Here is a 22949-nt window from a genome sequence, read left to right as displayed (position 1 = left end):
ACTCAATTTTAGAAACCAATCTTCAGTCATTGAAGCTCCTCTGCACTCCAATCTCGACTTCCCTCGACTTCTCTACTACTCTCCTGTACTCCAACTTCTCACTTTGTCTGACTGCGGTGTTTACGGAGTTCAGGGTTTAGACTGGTGCCCTATTAACACATACCTAGTTACAGTGATCCTTTATTGGTATAAAGCATCGGCTTAGGATATTGTTGTAGACCACAACTCTAGGATTGTGGTCACTGTCCCATACAGACCTTTTTATTTTGGTTCTTGGAAAAAATGTCATTGTAGGTACAGACAGGGCTGTGAATGCTACCATGCCCATCTTGTCCACTGGGTTGCCTGTTAGAACTGTATTGAACCATGTGGCCCTTTATCTGTTGGATCTTTCTTTATTGCACACACAGGAAATCTTAACAGTTTCTGGGGTTCACCTCTCTTCTATTCAGGTGCTACTGCGGGAAGAAATGGCTGTTGTTCCAGAAGACTGGGATGTGGCAGACGAGAGAAAGAAAGTCCTAGAGTCCCCTCCAGAGCAGATAGCTATGCTGGGTAGCCCCCTGGTCATCAGGGAGTTGACAAAGGTGAGCTAAAAATACCACACTTTTATCCTGCCTCGCATCTCTCATAGAGTGTTTGATTGGGGCATTTAACATGGATTGCTTGACGTGAAGGTTAATACTTGTAATTCTCTTTTCTTGTGGCCGTCATCTCATAGGTTTATAACGGTAGTGAGTTCCTGCTCGCTGTTGACAGGATCTCCTTGAGTGTCAACAAAGGGGAGTGCTTCGGCCTTTTGGGCTTCAACGGAGCTGGCAAGACCACCACTTTCAAAATGCTGACTGGCGATGAGACCATCACAGCAGGCGATGCCTACGTGGATGGACACAGTGTTCTGGAGAGTATTAAGAAGGTACCTTGTTTGTAATGGAGGGGAACTGAATTTCTTAGAGGAAAGCATTAAATGTGCTAATTTTCACAGACATATGTTTGTAGAAGCTGCAAGCACTGTCTCCTTCTATTTGCTTCTACTCCGCTTGCCTCAATGCATAGTGTAAGGCACTTACATGGTATATTTTTTAACCTATACCTAAGAAATAGCGGTGTTATTGAGATCCTCAAGGCCACAAGTTGTGTAATTGAATCCATAAACGAAGGGCCTGCTCACACCATGAAACTTTTGAAGGAGGCAGAGAAACAGCCAGATAAGTACGCATGCCTATTTAAAAGAACATATCAATCTACTGAATTATTAATATTATCATTAAATTGCTTTCTCAGTTAGAGGTATCTAAAATGTAATACCAGCCTGGTTGTCTCTGTCCCGTGTATGGATGGAGGTCGGAATAATATGCTTTTAATTTTTCTTTATTACTGAACAACTTGTTGTCCACTCAATTTTTATTACTGTAATCTGGGTGTCTGCTAGCTGATGTATGTTAACTCAACAAATGTAGTTACTAAGAAGGGTCACTGAGTAATGAATTTATAAAAAAGTTGCTCAATAAATCTTATCATTTATTACTGTTGGCGATCATTCAGGGATATGAGATACTACCACAGCCTGATGGGTGGCCCATTCCTCTAGTTTGTCTGTCTCTCTCTCACTCTTGCATTTTAGAAAAACCCTGTTTTGAGATTGCTGAAGGGTATACATTGTTGCAATAAGCAAATTTTGTTTGGTTGCTGTAATAAAGCATCTATGGTTAGCTGGAAAAAGTGAGATGAACAATATGCACTCAATGCCATGACATATTTCTCTTAGAGGTATCAATTAATGGCTCTGTGAATAGAGGAAGAGGAGCGTTAAATAGCCATTATGAGCAAAGGAAGTTTCCCTAGACCTACTGAAGTGTTTGAATGGAAAACTTCACAGACCAAAGGTGCAAGAAGTTGTGAAGAACGTTACGTAGTGCACTGTGCAGTTCCCAATGCTTATGAAGAGCGAAGGCATGGATAACTAAGTTGGTTTTTATAAAGGCCTCACCAGCAGAAGCAGCCTAATCTGGTAAAGCTCTGTAGTGCAAGGTTCTGCAAGCAACAGGTATGAAGTGCCATCATTAGCCTCCACACAATGTAATACAGACCTGGGTGTTGGGATGCATAGACAGCCTTGTGGGGATGCATCACACAAAACGCTTCTGTGCAAGGATGTTCATTGCTCCAGGCAAAGTCACATTGTGCCTCCTCTCTCTCTCTCACTTTCCTCTCTTCTGGGGTATCGGTTTCTGAATGTAGGGGTATTCTATTGTCCCTCTACTGGTAAAGCACATTGGATGCCTGCCTTACCCTTGCAATAGCATTGCAGGTTACTCTTAAGGCCAAAGGAACCATTTTCCACTATAGTGCAAGAGTGGTTCAGAAATGATTAGGATAAGGTGATACAGAACGGGACGCTACAAAGTTCTTCATAGGTGGTAGAAATATAGCTGTTCCATCGTGGGGGAGTACAAAGATAACAAGGATTGGCAAGCTACTAGGCCTTGCCTTTGTTAGAGCTAGTGGCCAATGTCTTGTAGCCCTGTTGGACGACAGCGTGCCTGCGTTCAGCATGACTAAACATTAGTGGTGTGGCGTAAAGAAGAGTGGAGTAGCATAGAGTAGAGTGCTGTGCTGTAGAGTGGAGTTGTGTAGAGTAAATTAGTATAGAGTGGAGTGGTGTAGAGTGGCATTGCGTAGACTGTCACAGAATGCGATGGAGTGGCATAGAGTGACAGAGTAGAGCGGTGTGGAGTGGCATAGAGTGAAGTAGAGCAGTACACTTGTGGGTGTAAGTAACTAAAATATCAGTACGGACGGAAGAGAGGGTGAAAGCAACATAAATAAGAAGCTGTATGCTAAAATTCGGAAAGCACATTGCATGTCCAGGAATAATAACAAAACCCTTATTTAAAAAAAAATTGAGGACAGACACAAAAAGACAAGGAAAGAAAAAAAGAGGAAGAACACATAACTTGGCCCATGCTTCAGGGAGGAGCTCACATACAAAAGAAAGGAAGGGAAGCCTACAGGAGCTAAGCAATCGAAAGATTGCAAGTGAGAGTGACAATGAAAACAACTAATTGTATGCTGTGGACGAGTTGTAAATGTGCTGAATAGTAAACACAGGATGTGCACTGTGTAGGTGAGTCCTAAAAAGGGCGTTGTCGGTGAGGTATGACTCTTGATGACAGGCTAAATAGTTGTGTATAATCTTCACCATCCAGCCTGGGACTCCCAAGTGCAGAGTAGTAGAAGCATCACAGAGCAATGGACCAGGGTGCCTCAACATTTTCTGAGTGTTTGATCATCAAAATGTGCCCAAATCAAATATTTCTCAGAACCAGCTCGAAGGATATGCATATATTTTTTGGCCAGTACACTTAATAGTGCTCGTCACACCCCCCTTGTGCATGAAAGTGTTGTGGTAAACCTGGGGCTAAACTTTGTGTGACATGTTTATCTCCCTTGATTGCTAATCCTCCAAGGTTCAGCAGAGGATTGGATATTGCCCGCAATTTGACGCACTACTGGATCACTTGACTGGTCGCGAGACACTGAGCATGTATGCCCGACTGCGTGGAATTCCTGAAAGGTACATCGCTAGCTGCGTGGAGAATATGTTAAGAGGTCTGCTCCTTGAGCCTCATGCTAACAAGCTGGTGAGGACCTACAGGTAGGCTTTGCTGTTAACTTCTGTTGCCTTCTTCTGCTCCTCTTCCAGTGCTGTGAAATCAGTGTTTAACTTGACCCTCTTTCTGTACATCCATAGTGGTGGCAACAAGCGCAAACTGAGTGCTGGGATTGCCCTTATTGGTGGCCCATCAGTCATCTTCCTGGATGAGCCATCCACAGGCATGGACCCTGTCGCCAGACGCCTGCTGTGGGACGCAGTTACCAGAACCAGAGAGTGCGGCAAAGCTGTCATCATCACCTCCCACAGGTGCTTGGATATTGATTTCTGTTTTAGGAGTTTACCAATTAATCAACAGCAAGAAAATTCACATCTGTATGCCATCTGTGAGAGCACAACTTGTTAATGTCTTACATTAGTGGAGGTTCTAAAGATTGTTTGGCTGCCTTTACACCGGTTCCTTTTTTTCTAGCATTATTTGTACTTTATTGCAGTATATTTTGGCTATATTTTTTCAGTTCGATTTTTATGGGGTGGTAGACAACAAATTCTTAAATGCTGATGTTAATTTTTAAATATATGATTGCTGAATTGTAAACTTCCCATAAACAGAGTTATTCCTTCACTCATGTCTGGGCAGAAAGGAAGAAATTGAGTCCTGCCCTCATTAGATGACATTTGATTAGAAATCCCTGTAGAAGAGGCTTGCTGTCCTACTCTTTTTTTTTTTTAGTAGGAGATAAAGAAAGGAGATACTTTCTCATACCAATGAGATAAGTTTATTGTTTTGGGAAAGCCCTTACCACCACCCACCGAGAATGATAAGAGTTACACTCTGCTCTGAATCTTTGTTCCCCAATTGAAGCGTGCTGTCGCCATTGAGCCCTAGTAAAGAAAAGAGAAGACCAAATGCTCCACAATAACTAACACATTACCTGATGTTCAACAGTAAATACAAAGACAAAGTATGAATCCTAATAATTACGTCACTGATTGATCAAACTTAAAATGTGTACTTAATCCTCTGGAGGCACTGTCCCTGAAGTTGTAACATAAGGGCAACCTTGTGTCACGAAAGTGTTGGTACTTTGGATTTTTATTCGGTGAGTGCTTCTGTGAGACTGGAAAGAAAACTAATTATCCAGTATTGGGGTATCTTTCATAGATTCACATGCCTGAATCATTCCCCGTCGTCGAGGCGGGAGTCCCACGGTAAAAATATATACAATAGCAGTGCCTAAAAATTTCTTGTAGTAGGCTGGAAAAGCCTAAAGGCCTAACTAGGCCTCAAAACTTAGCAGCCTATCTACATCATTATGTAAAAAGACCTGAAATAGTAGCCTCAGCCAATCAGCTGTCCTCACCCTCTAGAACCTTCCCAGCCCAGGCAGTTCTCCTCAGATTTTCACCGCACTTCGTGTGTAAGGGAGTCTCCCTGAGTGCCTACTCAGTTCTTTAGCTTTTTTGGTTTTTTCCTCAGGAAAATGTCTGAAAAGAAAGCTCTTTTCAAGGCTTGTGGTACCTGCTTTAAGAAGAGAGTCCATGTGGATGACCAGCACTCTGACTGCATTTATTGTCTACACCCCTCACATGTTGTGAAGGACTGTAGAATTTGCCGTACCTTCCCTCAGAAAACAATCAGGGATAGAGAGGCAAGGGTTCTTTTGTGGTTGAAGTCTTCTTCCACTGATGATGAGGACAAGGCCTCTACCTCCAGCAAGAGAGCCAGATCCAGGGAAAGCTCTTCTCCTGAGAGAAAGAAGAAACTAAAATCCTCTCAGAGAGCCCCAGAGCCCTCAAAGAGTGCATCTTCTCCTCGGACGACAACTGTGAGTACAGCCCAGACAAAAACTGTTTCTCTGGTGTCTGCTCATACTACTACTTTGACTTCGACTTCTACAACTACTTCTACGGTCACCACTTCATCTATTACCTCACCTCTGATGTCTGTTAAAATATTGTCATCACCTGTGAAGACTTCGACGACGAAAACTGTCCCGTCGTCGACGTCTCCGTCGACGACGGCCACATCTACCAAGCCTTCCGGTCCGTCGATGACAATCCCGTCGACGAAACCACCATCATCGTCGTCGACGAAGTTCTCGTCGACGAAGACACCGACGACGCTCTCGTCGACGAAGGACGCGTCGACCAAGAAACCGTCGACGGCCTCGTCGACGAAGGACTCGTCGACGAAGACTCCATCGACGGCCTCGTCGAAGAAGGACTCGACGTCGAAGACACCATCGACGGCCCCGTCGACGAAGGACTCGTCGACGAAGGACTCGTCGACGAAGGACTCGACGACGAAGGACTCGTCGACGAAGACACCATCATCAGCCTCGTCGACGAAGGACTCGTCGACGAAGACACCATCGACGGCCTCGTCGACGAAGGACTCGTCGACGAAGACCCCGTCGACGGCGAAATCATTAGTTCTGTCAGCGTTGACGGTTCCGTCGACGGAAATTCCGATTACAATGGCTTCATCGTCATCGACGACAGCAGTGGCAGCTGCTCATCAGTTGCCCAGTTCTGCCCCTACGAAAATTCAGTATACCCATTTTCAAATGAAAACATATCAGCGAGATTATTCCCATATTTCTCCGCTCTTACCATCACATCTATTGGAGACATATATGGAGGATGAGTCAGATGACGGTGAAGAGGATGAGGGTCCTTTTGGGGTTGCCCGTCACCCGTCACAATTGAATATCAAATATCAGGAGGATGATGAGGATGATGACCATGACCATTATGAGCATGAGGATTTCTCGACGCCATATCAATCACCCCATGCCAGACCTCAACAATCGGAGAATACTACTCAATTGCCATCCACTTTAATTCAGGATTTACAAGCAATGTTGGCCGACTATCGCCAGAGGTTTCCTCCGACACCGATTGCACCTGTAGTGCCGGTAACTCCAGTTAACTTGCCAAGACCTCCGTCACCGCGGGCATCATTGTCTCCAAGACAAGATACTGGTCCTGCACCTCAGCATGACACGGATACTTCGTCTCATGATGACGATGATGGCAGAGAAGAGGGCGAATTGCCAGATAATACACCTGTAGATCCATGGGAGGATTATGTCATTCCCATGCCTTCACCGCCTGCACCCCGCCCTTCAGATTCTCCACCTGAGGATATCGGCGGATTTCATAACATTATGCAACGTGCAGCAAATAGATTTGAATTGACCGTCACAGTGGAACAATCTGACTGCTGCTTTTTGCATGACTTTAAAGAGGGATATCGCAGAGTTACCAGAGCTATCCCCATTATTGAATACATATGGAAGGAAGGCCTCAGCATTATGAAAACGCCTGCTTCCATTCCTCAGTCCTTCCACGAATAGAGAAAAAGTATCGAGCACCATCGGATACTCCATCTTGTTTAATAGGTCACCCTCGACCAGACTCTGTCATATCCCAGGCTGCACAACAGAAATCCAAGAATCCTTCTGTTCCCATTTCTACACCACCTGACAAAGAAGGCAGGAGACTGGATGCCATTGGCAAGAAGTTCTCTGCAAATGCAGCGGCCTCCATTAAAGCTGCTAATTCATTAGCTATCCTGGCCCGTTATGATAGGCAGATGTGGTCCGATCTGTCTGAATACCTTGAATTGATCCCTGAAGATCAGCAACCAGCGGTGCGCAGGATTGTGCTGGAGGGAGAAAGGGCGGCATCGGAGATCATTGATTGCGCCCTGGATATTTCGAACACCAACTTTAGACAATTGGCAGGAGCAGCAGTACTTAGGCGTCAAGGTTGGCTCCGGGCTACCACCTTCAGGCCTGAGGTCCAAACAAAAATCTTGGACATGGCGTATGATGGAGATTCACTTTTTGGAAAACACATCGATGACGCTTTGCTGGCAATAAAGACAGACACAGAAACAGCTAAATCCCTTGGTACCCTACAATACAAGAGGGGATCCTTTAGGGGAGCAAGAGGCCGTGGTTATTCCTCCAGGGGGAACTATTCCAATCAGCAAAACCGCCAATACCAATCTCAATACAAACAACCATACTATCAAAGCTCTTACAGACAGCCTGCCTCTGGATCTTTCTCTCGTCAGGGAGGGAAACGACGCTCAAACAATCAAGGGCGTGATTCCAACAAGCGCCAATGAGCTTTGTCGGACGTCAGCCGTTCATTCTCCCCTTCCCGTGGGCGCCAAAATTTCCGCCTTTTACCAACAATGGCGGACAATAACCTCGGATCAGTGGGTCCTAGATCTTGTCAAGATCGGACATACTCTGGAGTTTATACAGAAGCCACCAACAACGCCGCCCAGGGGTCCCCCTCCCCCTCGTCTTCACTTACTCTTCAAAGAAGCCTTAAAGATGCTCCACAAGAATGCGATAGAACAAGTTCCTCCTTCTCAGAAAGGGAAAGGATTTTATTCTCGCTTCTTCCTCGTACAGAAAACTTCAGAAGAGTGGCGTCCAATACTAGATCTGCGCAAACTAAACAAATATCTAAAGAAACAGAGTTTTTGCATGGTAACGTTGACGGACATTCTGAATTGTCTCAACAAAGGGGACTTTATGGCTTCTGTGGATCTGCAAGACGCCTACTTCCACATCCCTATTCATCCAAAACACCGCAAATACCTAAGGTTTCAAGTGGCTGGCGTCCACTTTCAGTACAAGGTTCTTCCATTTGGCCTCAAATCGACCCCCAGAATCTTCACCAAATGTCTAGCCCCAGTGGCAGCAATTTTGAGGTCTCAGGGAATACAATTTTCCCATACCTCGACGACTGGCTGTTAAAAGGACCATCGAGAAGCTCCGCAATGGAAGCGGTCAGGAGTTCCCTATCCCTCTTTTCGAATCTGGGTCTGACTCTCAATTCAAACAAATCTCAGCTTCAACCTCGTCAGGAGTTGACCTTTCTGGGAGCGGTCTTGAACACTTGCCAGTGCAAGGCGTTCTTGACTCAGGAACGGCAGAACAAACTGTTGAAACTGGCAAAACAAATATTTGCAAGAAGGTCACTTTCGGTTCGGACATTTTCTTCCCTTCTAGGGATGTGCTCCTCTGCAATCAGCCTCATCCCTATGGCGAGACTCAGAATGAGACCATTACAGGAGGAGTTACTTCGTCAGTGGAGGCAAGTCGATGGATCGTTCGACGACCGCATCAAAGTAACTGCCAAAATGAAACAAGCCCATCTTTGGTGGTCAAAGGCGCCAAATTTGTCACCAGGCCTCACCTTTCTGCAAGACATTCCAGAGTTCACCCTGACTACAGACGCCTCTATGGAAGGTTGGGGAGGTCACCTCCAGGACCTTCAGATCCAGGGACGATGGCCTCGTCGGTACCGACAGAAACACATCAACAGCCTAGAGCTGAGGGCCATTTTTCTTTCCCTGCAAGCCTTCCTTCCCAGGATTGCAAATTCGTCAGTGCTGGTGCGTACGGACAATACCACCAGCATGTACTATATCAACAAACAGGGAGGAACAAAATCGCTCACCCTGTCGCTGGAGGCTCAGGAGATGTGGGAATAGGCCCTACGGCACGGCATATCCCTCAGAGCAGAACATGTGCAAGGCGTCCAGAACTCTCTAGCCGACAACCTCAGCAGAGCTTTCACGGGCTGTCACGAATGGGAGCTCGAACAACATCAAGTAGACAAGATCTTTCGGACTTGGGGGACACCGGCGTTGGATTTGTTGGCCACGCAGCAGAACAGCAAATGCCGGTTTTATGCCAGCAGGTTTCCTCAACAGGGGTCAAGGGGAAATGCCCTTTTGATGAGATGGCCCGGAATATTTGCGTACGCTTATCCTCCGATTCCGCTCATTCCAAAGGTACTGCAGAAGATGAAGAGGGAGCATTGCACTCTCATCCTCATTGCTCCCCGTTGGCCAAGACAGTTTTGGTTTCAGGAACTCCTTCTGCTTTCTCAGCAGCCTCCACTTCGTCTCAAACCGACAGTGTCAATGTTGACGAGAGAGGGAGGCCAGGTCCAACATCCGGATCCTCAATCGCTGCACTTGCACGCTTGGCTCCTGACTTCCTAGAGTTCAAGGATCTTAACATCTCCTCAGACTGCAGGGCGATCTTATCACAGGCCCGTGCGCAAAGTACCATCAAGACATATCGTCTTAAGTGGAAACGATTCTGCTCATGGTGTGGAGAACATAATATCCATCCACTTCAAGCTCCTCCAGAGGACATCCTTCCATATCTGCTGTCTTTAGCCAGGGCTGGACTCGTTTTTTCGTCCATTAAAGTGCACCTGGCGGCGATATCCAGGTTCAGGAAGGGTTCCAACAAACCATCCTTATGCTCGTCATCTTTGGTCAAACAATTCCTTAAGGGGCTATTTCGAGCTTTTCCACCAGTTCGTCCTCCTCCCCCGGAGTGGGATCTTAATGTTTTTCTGTCTCAACTTCTAAAAAGGCCTTTTGAACCTATTCACAAAGCGGAGCTAAAGTTTTTTACTTGGAAAGTGGCTATCTTACTGGCTCTCACTTCAGCCCGCAGAGTCAGTGAGATACAGGCCTTCACTATTGCACAGCCTTTCTTACAATTCTCAAAAGACTTTGTGACGCTTAGAACTAACCCAAGATTCATTCCAAAAGTACCAACTCAGTTCCATATCAATCAACCGGTCAAACTCAAAACTTTTTTCCCGGATCCTAAAACTTCAGCGGAGAAGGTTTTACATTCTCTGGATGTGAAACGGTGCCTGAAGTTTTATCTTCAAAAAACAAAGGACATCCGCAAATCCAATCAACTTTTTGTTGCTTATGGCCAAGCCACCTTGGGTCAAGCTGTAAGGAAAGCCACTATAGCTAGATGGTTGTCTTCTACGATTATTTTCTGTTATGACAAAGCCAACAAACCTTTAACAAGAAAGGTCAAAGCGCATTCCACCAGGATAATGTTAGCGTCAACGGCCCTGTTCGCTGGAGTGACGCTGGAGAACATTTGCCGAGCTGCTACGTGGAAAAGTGTGCACACTTTTACCAAGCATTACTGTCTGCAGTCGGCAGTTCATGATGATACAGCAGTTGGAGAAGCGGTACTGCAGCATCTTCTACACTAAGGTTAGACTTTTTGCAGTCTTTTATTCTTCATTTGCCTGTTTGAAGCATATCTTTTAATTATGATGTTTTCGCATTCTCAAATACTGTCATATATCTAATGTACTTATGAAGGTTTGGATGCATATGTTATGTTAATAAGTTTGTGCTCTATTACCTTCCTGGTTGTGTGGGGATGTATATGGTTTATTTTGTCTCCCACCTTCCTCTAACGACAGATATGATGTCACTGCTTGCTACTCTGATTCAGGCATGTGAATCTATGAAAGATACCCCAATACTGGATAAGAAAACAAGTTACTTACCTGTAACTACGGTTATCCAGTATTGGTATCTTTCATAGATTCACATGCACCCACCCTCCTCCCCGGCAGGGCAGTTCTGTTTTATGGATACTCATTCTCACTTGTGCTGGGAAAATCTGAGGAGAACTGCCTGGGCTGGGAAGGTTCTAGAGGGTGAGGACAGCTGATTGGCTGAGGCTACTATTTCAGGTCTTTTTACATAATGATGTAGATAGGCTGCTAAGTTTTGAGGCCTAGTTAGGCCTTTAGGCTTTTCCAGCCTACTACAAGAAATTTTTAGGCACTGCTATTGTATATATTTTTACCGTGGGACTCCCGCCTCGACGACGGGGAATGATTCAGGCATGTGAATCTATGAAAGATACCAATACTGGATAACCGTAGTTACAGGTAAGTAACTTGTTTTCTTATCTGACAATTCTCTGGGGAGTCCATGTTTGTTTAAGACAGGTCTATTGGGCAGCCTTTTTCAATACTTCTTGCTAACTCCTATGCTCAACATAATGATGCTCATACCCATGGTTCATCTACGCCCTAATGCCCCTCAGCTTGTCGTCTTACCGAACAGCAGCATCATTAAAGTTGGCCATTGTGGAATGGTTCTAAAATGTGTCTCTTGTTTGTCTTCTTTTCTCTAACCCAATTTGCCAACCACAGTATGGAAGAATGTGAGGCTCTCTGCACGCGGCTTGCAATCATGGTCAATGGACAGTTTAAGTGCCTAGGCAGTCCACAACACCTCAAAAGCAAATTCGGCAGCGGGTACACTCTCCTTGCAAAGGTCAAGAGCGATGGGGACGAGGATGGGATCTTGGCCTTTAAAGACTTTGTGGAGATGACTTTCCCAGGTAGGTAATGGTCTATTGGGCCACTTTTACGGTTATATTCCCATAGCAAGAATTCATTGGTTGATCAGAAATGTACTAATAATAATAATAATAATAATAATAAAACCATTTCTAGAGCGCCTGGCTACACTAAGAACAGTGTGTCCCCGCGCTAGATTGCTACTAATTCTCAGGAGGCAGATGTAAGAGAGAGAAGGCCAGGGTAAAAAAAAGAGAATGAATTAGATGACCGGAAATAGGAGCGTTTTAAGTTTAGAACGGAATCTGGTTTCTGAGGGTTCCATTCGGAGGTCAAGCGGAAGTTCGTTCCAGTGTTTAGGAGCCAGATACCTGAAAGAACAGCCACCCATCCTGGCGTTACTGATACGGGGGGGGTTAAACAGCATCGCTCCGGTCGATCTTAGGTTCCGGGTGGGGCGGTGAATTGTGAGGCGCTTTTGCAGATAGCATGGGCCTTTGCCCTGGGCGATGCGGTGCGCAAAGCATAAAGCTTTGAATTTAATTCGTTCCTTGACTGGAAGCCAGTGAAGCTTTGCTAGAGCAGTCTTCCCAGATGCTCTGCGAGGCAGGTTAAGTACCAGGCGGGCAGCAGCGTTTTGTACGCACTGAAGTTGATGCAGGCCTTTTTTACTTAAACCTAAGAGCAGAGCATTTCCATAGTCAAGGTGGGGTGTGACTAAGGCATGGACAAGTGTCTTTCTGGCGCTGATGGGAAGGAGGTCCAGGACCTTTCGGAGGATTTTCAGTATGCTGAAACACCTACCTGTCACTTTACTGACGTGAGACTTGAAGGAGAGGTCTGAGTCAAGCATCACTCCAAGATTTCTGACAGAGTCCGCGGGAGAGGGAGGATTGCCCAGTTCAGTGGGCCACCACATGTACGACCAGGCAGAGGGGGATTTGCCAACAACCAGGAGTTCTGTTTTTCGCCATTCAGGCGCAAACAGTTGTTGTTCATCCATGTTGCCACTGATGACAGGCAGTTGGAGAAGTTAGTGGCATCTTCCATGTGGTCGGGCGTAAGCTTGATCATCAGTTGGGTATCGTCAGCATAACTGACGATATCCACCCCGAAAGCTTCCACTATGTGAGCCAGGGGTTCCATATAAAGATTGAACAGGGTAGGGCTCAGACTAGAGCCCTGTGGAACCCCATGGCCCAGCTTCCGGGGGGAGGATTTGTAAGGGGGATAGTGCACCTGAAAGCTCCTATTAACCAGGAAAGATTTTATCCAGGCATGAGCAGATCCCTCCACTCCCATGTCTGATAGGCGGGACAGCAGCGTTGTGTGCAGCACGGTGTCAAAAGCTGCACTGAGGTCTAATAGAACCAACGCTGCTGTCTGTCCTTCATCCACCATCTATCTAAGGCACTCAGTGGAGTAGAGGACGGCTGACTCCGTAGAGTAGCCGGCTCTGAATCCCGATTGTGTGGGGTGGAGGAGGGATTCCTCCTCCAAATATTTCATGAGTTGCCCATTAACCACCTTTTCCACTTTTTTCGTACAAAAGGGAAGAAGGGAGATGGGACGAAGATTTTGAAGTTGGGAGATGTGGACATTGGGTTTCTTTTTCAAAGGGATAACCTGGGCTGTTTTCCATGCATCAAGCACATGGCATTCTTGGAAAGAAAGAGTGACGATATGAGTAATCTGATCGATCATACTCTCCAAGACTCCCTTACAGCGATTGGGGGGGACTCACGTCACAGGGGGAACCAGACTGTATGCTGTTAGCAATGTTCAGCAGTTCCTGTTTCTCGGGTACTTTAAAGCATGTCAGACGAGGTTTCACGGTATAGTTGTCTCTTGCTTCCATATGTTTACTCGAGGAATCAACGTCGCCTGTGAAAGTGGCATGGATTTTGTCGACCTTGCCAACAAAGAAATCAGCTATGGAGTCACATAACTCGCTGGAGTGGGTGTCTTGGACTTCGAGTCTGGACGGGACCGTTAGCTCTTTATAAATGGCAAAGAGTTCTCTAGTGGGGTTATCGGCCGATTCTATTCTACTCTTAAGGTGGGCACCTTTCGCTGATCTCACGAGTTTATGATATTTTTTTAGTTCAGCTCTATAATGTGATTTACATTCTGGATTGTAGCTTTTCCTCCAGCAACGTTCCGAATTTTTGCATTTAGCTTTGGCCACTTTGAGTTCGTCAGAGAACCAGGGGGCAGTTTTGGTCTGTCTTGCGGGAGGTTTGAGTGTCCAGGGTGCTACCATATCCAGCGCATTAGACACCCATTTTTCGTAACTGCTCCACGCCTCCTGCAGAGTATTGCTAGGGGGCGGGGGTTTCTAAAGTAGGGCAAGTTTAAATGTCTCTTGCTTAAATTTTTTCCAGTCTCTGCGTTTCTGGGGTAAAGGTTTGTTAATTCTAGTTTCTGAGGGGATACCATCTATTTCGAACGGAATAATAAAGTGATCAGACCAAATCGTTCTGATCGGGGAGGAGACCTTGACACCCTCCCAGTTAGCAAAAATAGGGTCCAAAAGATGCCCCAGTTGGTGTGAGGGGGATCTAGATTGTAGTTTAAGCTCTAGGGATTTCAATGCTACCGCCACAGCCTGTGCCTCCCCACATTCCATATTTTCAAAGTGAAGGTTTAGGTCACCCAAAATGAGAAATTTTTTGTATCGAAGTGCCGGCTGGGTTATCAATTCTATAAGCTGGTCGCCGAACTGTGCTGCCCCTCCGGGCGGGCGGTATATTAGCAGTCCGTTAATGACGTTTTTAGGTCCAGCTTTTATTGTAAAGAAACCACTCTCGCTGTTTGGTAGCATAGCCTTCAATAAGGTACATTCTAAATCTGACTTATAGATAAGAGCTAACCCCCCGCCTCTCTGTCTCTGTCTATCTAATCTAAGTAGGCAATAACCTGGAGGAATGGCTTCGAAAGCTTCAGGCGATGAAGCTTCGTCTAGCCACGTCTCGGTAAGAAACAGCACACCAGGACAGCTATCCGTCAGTAAATCATGTATCTCTGTTTTGTGTTTCTTCATAGATCTACAGTTTAATAGCGACATTTTTAACTTAGCTGCCTCCCACTTTTCCCTCTTCGAGAATTGAGAAGTGTAATTGCAGGTCTCACAGAAGAGAGGTAAGAAGTCAGCCTGTAACGTGTGGTAGCAGCTATCTTCAAGTTTCGGGCGTAGAGATAATAATTCTTGTTTGGTATAGTGTGAGCTGTGCGATACAAAAGGGGATGATGGACGGAGCGTTTGAACAAATCAAACACTCACCCCCAGTCAACTGAGTCCATCACCACCCCCTTTTGTAACACATAGTGTGAGCTGTACCTGCGAGTTCCCATCATGACGAGGGGTGCAGATGAACCAGGGGGTCCGGCCCCGCGCCCCGTTCGGTCGCGGACGGGCGCTGACGGGCTGGACTCTGGCTTGACTCCGGCGCGAATGCGGCGCGCCCGCTGAACGCGTCCGCTGCGCGGAGTCATGGCCATATGTTTATATAGTGGCGACTAGAGCGCTAGGAGAGGGGAGCCCTACCCAAAATGGCCGCCGCTGAATCACTCAGCCCGGGACCCGAGGACTGTTGCCCTTACAATCGGCCAGTCACTGCAGGAAAGATGCAATTAAAACTGCCAACACAAGGCAGAGTGCCGTGAGTGAAAATTAAAAATTAAGTGAGTTCATTCACCCTAAGATCGGCGAATGAGGCAAAAGCGCAGCGCTAGAATCCGAGCGCTAATGCAGAGGGGGGAGCGGACACAGAGGAAAATGCACAACAGTTATGTCTCTAAAGCTTTAAAATAATGCAACCACCCGGCTCAGGCCTCAGGGGTCAATAAGCAGCAATCTGCTAATGTTTGTTGTGAGTCTGAAATAGAAATTTCCCAGCCTTGCATGTTTGTTCATATTTCACTAATACCTGATTTCAGGGTTTGATCTGTGGTGACCTCTTTGCGAATTGTCCCTTGTTCCTATCTCTGCGGGCACAAGTCTTTGCACTTAGTCCATATGTCACTGAGCAACTCCATCTCTGGAATGATGCACCGCTGCAGTCTCCCCTCCTTCGTATGCGCATCCTTGAGGATATAAGTTTTTGCTGTTGCCCTGCTTACCCCAGGGAAGATCTATCCCTGCCGGTTTGCATCTTTGTTGCTTCTCTTCTCTTTCTTCAGGTCAACTATTTATTGAGGTGTATACATCTCTGCAATTGCACCGCCTTCCTTAAGACACACAATCCCTGAAAGTATAAAACTCTATTATCCTTTGTTCCTAAGGGAAGCTCAGTTCATGGAGTCCTGCACCTCCGCTTCGTACCTTGTTAACGTTAGGCCTGGTCAGTGAACTCTGCTCTGGTTGCGGAGTTTGCTGAGTTGTCTGCACTTCGCTGAGATCACGGAGTGCAGAAAACTCTGCTCCAAGTAGTGCAGCTGAGTTTTTTCCCCGCTCCCGCTTACGAATGGTAAATTTTGCGCGCGTGAGCTGCCACTCAGGTAGAATTTCTACCCGAGCGGCAGGAAAACCAGCGTGAATGGCAGTTCTCACTGCACTCGGCGAAACTCCACGAATTATGCCCTGGACCGGTGAACGTGAGCAGCTCTACCTCAGGATGCATAGACTAATGTGTTTGTCCCTCATTTCTGTAAGAAGCTCAGTAAATAGTGTAGCTGGGTTTCCGCTTGTTTTGCTTTGTATCTGCACTAGAGTATAAGTCTATCTTAACCCCTCATTCTTAAGACGCTGTTGCTCTCAAAAGAATGCCTCTAATTTTTAACCTTGTTTCTTTTTAAGATGTAATTCTCTGTTTTTGCACCTTGTTCTCATTCAAGCCATATTCTAGTAGCCACCTAGCTCTAATTTCCTCACTGCTTCCCAGGGCTATTATAGGAAGCAGAATGGAACCAACTCCTACGGTATCCCTTTTGCTCCTTAATGGAAACTGGAACATCTTCTGATTGTTCTCTGGGAATTCTCTGCTTCAAAGAGAAATTTTGGAAGCTTATCACACACATGAGAACCTTTTTATCTGTCTTCCAGGGAGTGTCCTGAAACATGAACACCAAGGCATGGTACATTATCATCTGACTGACAAGAGCCTTAGCTGGGCAAAGGTAAGAACCTGGAAGCAGTTAGCCCAAGTGAAGAAGCCCAGAACATGTTATGTGATTGGGTGGGGGGTGGGGCACAGGTATGGTGGTTGTAGGATGAGCCACAGGAACGTGACAAGGAGTGAGTGATGGGGTGGTGGTAACATCCAGGCAATTATAGGCCACAGTTAAGACGTGGGCTGGTTGTCAGCAGGTAAGAAACAGACTGTGCCCTCCTACCTTATTTAAAACTACTGTGTCATAAGTAAGCAAGGTGGAGCGAAGGACCAAAGGTGAGCATAGGAACATGAGACATCTTATGAGTTATTAAAACAGTGTGCCTGGATTTGTTTGTGGTGGCCTATCGCTATGATATTAATGTGGTGGCCTCCTAGTACAATGCATCGCATTTGGCAGGCTCAGACTAGGGCATGCGTGCCAGTGGGGTCTCAGACTCTACAGGGCACTAATGCTACAGGGACAGCCAAAAGGTCATGCAAATGTATCTCCAACACAAACACCTTTAGCCCTGTGGTAAGGCAGTGCAAGCTTGATGTCTCCCACATCTGCGCACCAATATGTGTATCTCTTTATCAAGTGCAAGTACATGACACAACTTTAATCGTCAGCCAGTGCTAGTTAATGCACTGCCGTCTTATTGCTACACATACTACAGTTTAGTAGTAAGGTCACTAGTAAGATACTGGTGACGATCAAATATGGACATATGCAGATACAAGTCCGAGACTTAGTTGTGTGAGCATGGTCGAAATGATGTGAGAGGTGGGCACAGTACACAAGCACAAGTGAGGCACCAGAAGACAGGCTGTAATTAAGGCACTTATGAGAAATGAAGAGTAAAACACTCTGATGCGTAACACACTGTGGTGAATTTGTGCTGGTAAGATAAGAGAGGGAATGTAGAAGACATAAAGCAGGGCGATCCAGGTGAGATATTTAGAGGGCCTTGGATAAAGTGGATGGAGGTAGGATAGTGATCAACTGCAGTTAAGGAAAGTAGTTGTAAAACAAATTTGGTTCTATAAGAGATGCTTCTGTTAAGGCTTATGGATGGAAAAGGGAACAATGTTTATGATGCACCTGGGATGGGAGTGACAACACGTGTATGGAAATTGGTGGACCACCTTTTGCAGAGTGTGGGTAGAAGTATACATTTCAGGAAAAGTACATCCAAACAATTGGCAGTTATGCTGTGACTGACCGTTTTGCTCTTATTAGCCGCATGATGGACAGTTCAATATTTGGTTCAGGTTCTAGTTCACTATCTGATCTCAGATGTGTGACGGGACATTTGCTTGCTGTGACGTTTTAGATTGCTAGGTGTGCATCTGTCTTTGCTCGTACAACTGTTACATCTTGCCGTTTATGACTTTGATCTACAAGATGGAAGCTGGATGTGTGTATTATATGCAAATTATCAATGTTTGAACCCGTGAGTGGAAAGTGTGCCCTTTTATTTGTAATTCTTTGGTATTAACTTGCAGTTGCTTTACTTTTTTAAGGTTTTTGGGGTGTTGGAAAAAGCCAAAGAGATGTACCACTTGGAGGATTATGCAGTCAGCCAGATATCACTAGAGCAAGTTTTCATGAGCTTCACACGCTTCCAGCAGAGCACGAGGGAACGAGGGAAGTGACTGGACTCTCAATTAACCCAAATGGCATCTGTGGAGCAAACAACAATAATTTATATATCAACGTGTGTCTTATTGTGAAAGTGTATGAACGACTTAATCGCGGGTCAAGGGAAGTTTGCTTGGAAGGCCTGCGTATATGTGAACCTATCAAAAGAGCATACAAGGGGAACTCTGACTGCGCCACACTAATGCCTTGTTTCTCAATGAAAAGCATTCCGTCCATCAATAACTGGCTGTTGCGACCAAGCAGGGCAAGGAATAAGTAACAGGCTGAAGCCACCCTTTGTTACCTCTATGTGAACGCTACTTTTGTGTCCGAGTGAACTAGACGTGCCACACCTCAACAGATTTCTTCTCCAGCCATTGGTCGTCTGCGTCCTCCATACTCTACTATGCTTTGGTAGATTAACAACAGGATTCCATATAGTGAAAGAGCTCATCAAAACACTTTACTGGGTACAAAGACAGCTGCTGGACGAATCGGTCCAAATTAGTCCCTCATCTAGCAAGGGCTGGAGTGATCTACTGGCTTCCGCTCTAACCTTCCGTGCTCGAGGAGACACAATACATGTTTACAGACTATATACAGAAGAGAGATGCAAGCCCTTCAAAATTCTGGGAGAAGGCCTTGCCATTGCATCACGATCATAAGTATGGTACTTGTCATCACACAAAGACTGTCCATGGTGAGGGAGAACAGGTGAATGTGCAGCAAAATGAAGGGAAACTATTTTAGAAGTAAAAAAGAAAATTGGGAGAGGAAGTACTGCCCAAAAAGAATGCTGTATGTGTGTGGAAACCTATGTGTGTGCATAGATGTGAATGCACCTGTGGGCCTCTCACGTCTTCTCAGAAAATGTACTTAGAATGTAGGGTCCAAACTTCTTTATGCACTAGCCCTTCGAATCGAAGATTTTCCACTTTAGTCCACTTGAGTACTTTTTGTCTGTGTTGCTCCAAGCCCATCTCTCTAATATGTAAAGACCCATTTGAAAGCAGAGTTGGGTTCCAAATATGTTCTGTATGCTGTAGTGTGTGCCGCACGGTTCGGGGCAGTTCTGACTTTGCTTTACGTTGAACCGATTTGAGTGACAGTTGCTGAAAACAATCGGATCAATTCATTCCTAACACACCGATCCGTGAACCCTACAAGACATTCAAAATGTTTTTTTATTTTAGTTGAAAATAGATTTGGAGTGCTTGGAAAATTATATGCAAGTCATTTCTTTGCTAACCACAGAGATCGAAATTCCCCTATTTGTGCCCTCAAGGTACCAAGAAGGATCCGTAGTCTCTTGCCCCTTTTAGGGTACCAGTACTCAGCTTATTTTCTGCAAGAAAGGTGACAATGTGCTATGTTTGCCATCCACAGCTATCTTCTGGGCATTTTATGTAAGATGGGTGTTTAACTGAGGCGCCTTGTTATTCCCCCTTGTCTTTTATCCAAATTCCCTGCTTCTGTGTTTAGAGGTGGCCAAACCACTTCCTTTTATTGATTTGTTTTTTGTTAATGAATGCGATTTGGTCTTCCTCGAAAGAAACTATTTGATCACAATAGAAATTATATCTAGCGCTAAAAAGTGAAACTGAGGCAGCAACATGTGGGTTCACGCTTTTCCGCGATTAGAGAGGGGGATTGGAGTGTAGTGGCAGCATGTCTTTAGAGCATAGACCAAAATCGTGCTTTACCTGAAGCTAAGCTGAACTACTGGACCTCCAGTCAAACTTGTGGACCTCCAGCCAGCCTGAACGCCATGCTCCTCACCCTGTCAAGGCTGTGAATCTTTTGGGATATTTGGATATTCTCCATAAAGAGAGACATGTCTGGTTCTGGACCCATCACAGCTCTAAGTTTGTTGCCACTCCCTGCCACAGGCTGCTCTCATGAAGCACTAGAAAGACTTTGTATAGTATCCTGTGCAAAGCTGGCCTCGAAGCATGTTCCTCTTAGCTGGAGGAGATAGAAGAGGTACCGCTTAAGTTTCAATCTGTGACATAACAGGTTGCCTTGGTCGGTTTTACTATATGCACGTGCCACATAATTCTTTTGAAGCTGTTGTGATTTGAAAGGTACCAGACATCTTCTGGCAGAGCCTCCCTCCTTCCTTTTTTTCAGTTTTGACTGTGGCACTGTGGGATGCTTCCCTCATATGAAAATTAACTCTCGGACAACGAAATCTTGGCATATCGCAAAGTCTTGTTTCATTGACTGTCCTCATGGCCCAATGGCACACTTTTGTTCTTTGTATCCCAGTGCATACAGTGGGGGCTTTTTAAGAGAATACATGCTCCTAATGTTTCTGTCCTTTCTCCAGTATTGGGGTGTCTTTCATAGATTCACATGCTTGAATATCCCCCGTCGTCGAAGTGGGAGTCCCACGGTACATAAAATAGTAGTAAAATACAACATATATAAATATATCATAGTAATAATAATAATAAAATAGAATTTAATAATAATAATAGAATGCCTGAAAGTACTATAGAACATTATTAACACATAAGGAAGCATTGAGGGAGAATCACTTTACTGACATATCCATGTCGTTATGATAGTCCAAATTCCAGCCAATCAGGCTGTCTCACTCTCTAGAACCTTCTCCTCAGAAGCTCAGGCCCTCAGATTTTCTACCGCACGTCGTGTGAAGGGAGTCTCCCAGAGCTCTGCTCAGTTTTTTCTTCAAAATTTCTACATTCTGCAAGTATTTTTACATTTCTTCAAAGAAGTCTTTATTTTCAACCCTGCTTCGCCTGTGGAAAGCCTGTGGACCTTCTTTTCTAAGGACCCTCACGATAGTACTGTCTTTTTCCAGAACTTGAGGTGAGAAGTCGCAGGTTCTGTGGCACCTTTTTCTCAAAGGACCTTTGAGAACGGAGAGGCTCGTCTCCTTCTGTGGCTACAGAGGTTGTAGACTTCAGAGACCCCTGTCTCTGACATGGAGAGTGTTTGTTCTGGGCAAGCGTGGGTGTGGGACTGAGATTCCTTCTCCTTGGCCTCAAAGGATGAAGTAGGATCCTCTGGATATTGTTCCCCCACGGAGTCTGCTGGCCTCCACGCCTACGGGACCTGGTCTCTGGCGTTTCAGACTCTTACTGCCGCCTTTACACTATAAAAAGGTGCCAGTCCTTCGACGGGCTCGTCGACACGCCCGTCGACGATGAAAGACTCCGTCGTCTTAGACGACGGCGACATTGAGTATGTCGACGAAGTTGAAGACTAAAGGCCATCTTCAACTTTTTAAGTTGCCGTCATCGACAGCCTCGTCGACGACGGTGGCCTCGTCGTCGATGGTGGCTCCGTCGCCGACAGTGGCTCCGTCGCCGACAGTGAGGACAGTGCCCTCTCGTCGACTGCTGGCTCGACGACGGTAAGCTTCGTCGACGGTAGGCTCCTTGACGACAGTATAAGCCTCGTCGACGGTAAGGCTCATCGACAGTTGTCCTCGTCGACGGTTGGCCCATCGACGACAGTAAGCTTCGTCAATAGGGGGCTTGTCGACTGTAAACTTCGTCGACGTTAAACTTCGTCGACGGTGTACTTCGTCGACAGTCATCCTCGTCGACGGTAAACTTTGTCGATCATTGGCTTCGTCAGCGATTGGCTTCGTTGACGACGGAGAGCTGCGTCGATGGTGGGCTCGTCGACGGTCAGCTCCGTAGACGTTAAACTTCAACCATAACTTCGTCGACTATCAACTTTATCCAACAATGGACTTTGTCGACGACGGAAAGCTTCGGCGACGGTTGGCTTCGTCGAGGGTTGGCATTGTCGACAGTTAGCTGTGTTGACGCAGATGGCCTCGTTGACGGTTGGCTTCGTCGACGGTTGACCCAGTCAACAGTTGGATTCGTCGACGGTTAACCCAGTTGACAGTTGGCTATATGCACAGTGCTCTTGTAGCCTATTTATTAGTCGTAAACTGCTTTTCCGCTACATCAATGTGATGGCGTGATGGCTCCTTACTCAACGCCATAACTTCTTGGACTGACTCTCAGCCTCTGGTTCCTTAAGGTCAGAATTATGTTTTTCTGACGACGAGGCTGCCATGACCTGTTCCATGGCGAAATTATACCCTCTCTTACACCTGAATCTCCATTACATTACCCTCCGGTGGATGTTAGAGGTTCATACCTCCTCATGGAAAGAACGGCGACTCGCTTTCATCTTCCCCTCTTCACGAGGAAAGAAGCAGACAGTTTTTCTCTTTGATTTTACAATTAACTACGGACACAAGTTTGTTAAGTTCCTATGATACCTTTTATTTGACAAGAGGTCTTTGACTCTTCCTGAGCCCAAGTTCTGCGCTGGCGGTTCTTTCACGCCTCGAACACAAATTTAAAACACCAGACAATTCACCTGCTTGTCTTGTCTCTCAAACTACAACCTGACTCATTTCTTTTGC

General features: G+C 45.8%; 1 protein-coding gene across 1 annotated transcript in view; it reads left to right on the top strand.

Annotated features, from left to right (window-relative positions):
- The window catches only part of ABCA3 (ATP binding cassette subfamily A member 3), a 633557-nt gene extending 614260 nt beyond the window's left edge, over positions 1–19297 (top strand). The window contains exons 25-31 of the mRNA XM_078663005.1: positions 453–587; positions 722–916; positions 3471–3658; positions 3755–3925; positions 11648–11838; positions 16842–16915; positions 18415–19297. Coding sequence (XP_078519131.1) covers positions 453–587; positions 722–916; positions 3471–3658; positions 3755–3925; positions 11648–11838; positions 16842–16915; positions 18415–18546 — 1086 coding nt within the window. The 3' untranslated portion in view covers positions 18547–19297. The remainder of the gene's footprint in view (positions 1–452; positions 588–721; positions 917–3470; positions 3659–3754; positions 3926–11647; positions 11839–16841; positions 16916–18414) is intronic.
- The last annotated feature ends 3652 nt before the right edge of the window (positions 19298–22949 follow it).

This window comes from Lissotriton helveticus, chromosome 10, assembly GCF_964261635.1.
Source record: "Lissotriton helveticus chromosome 10, aLisHel1.1, whole genome shotgun sequence".
Taxonomy (NCBI): domain Eukaryota; kingdom Metazoa; phylum Chordata; class Amphibia; order Caudata; family Salamandridae; genus Lissotriton; species Lissotriton helveticus.
This window is presented reverse-complemented; position numbering and strand designations above follow the sequence as displayed.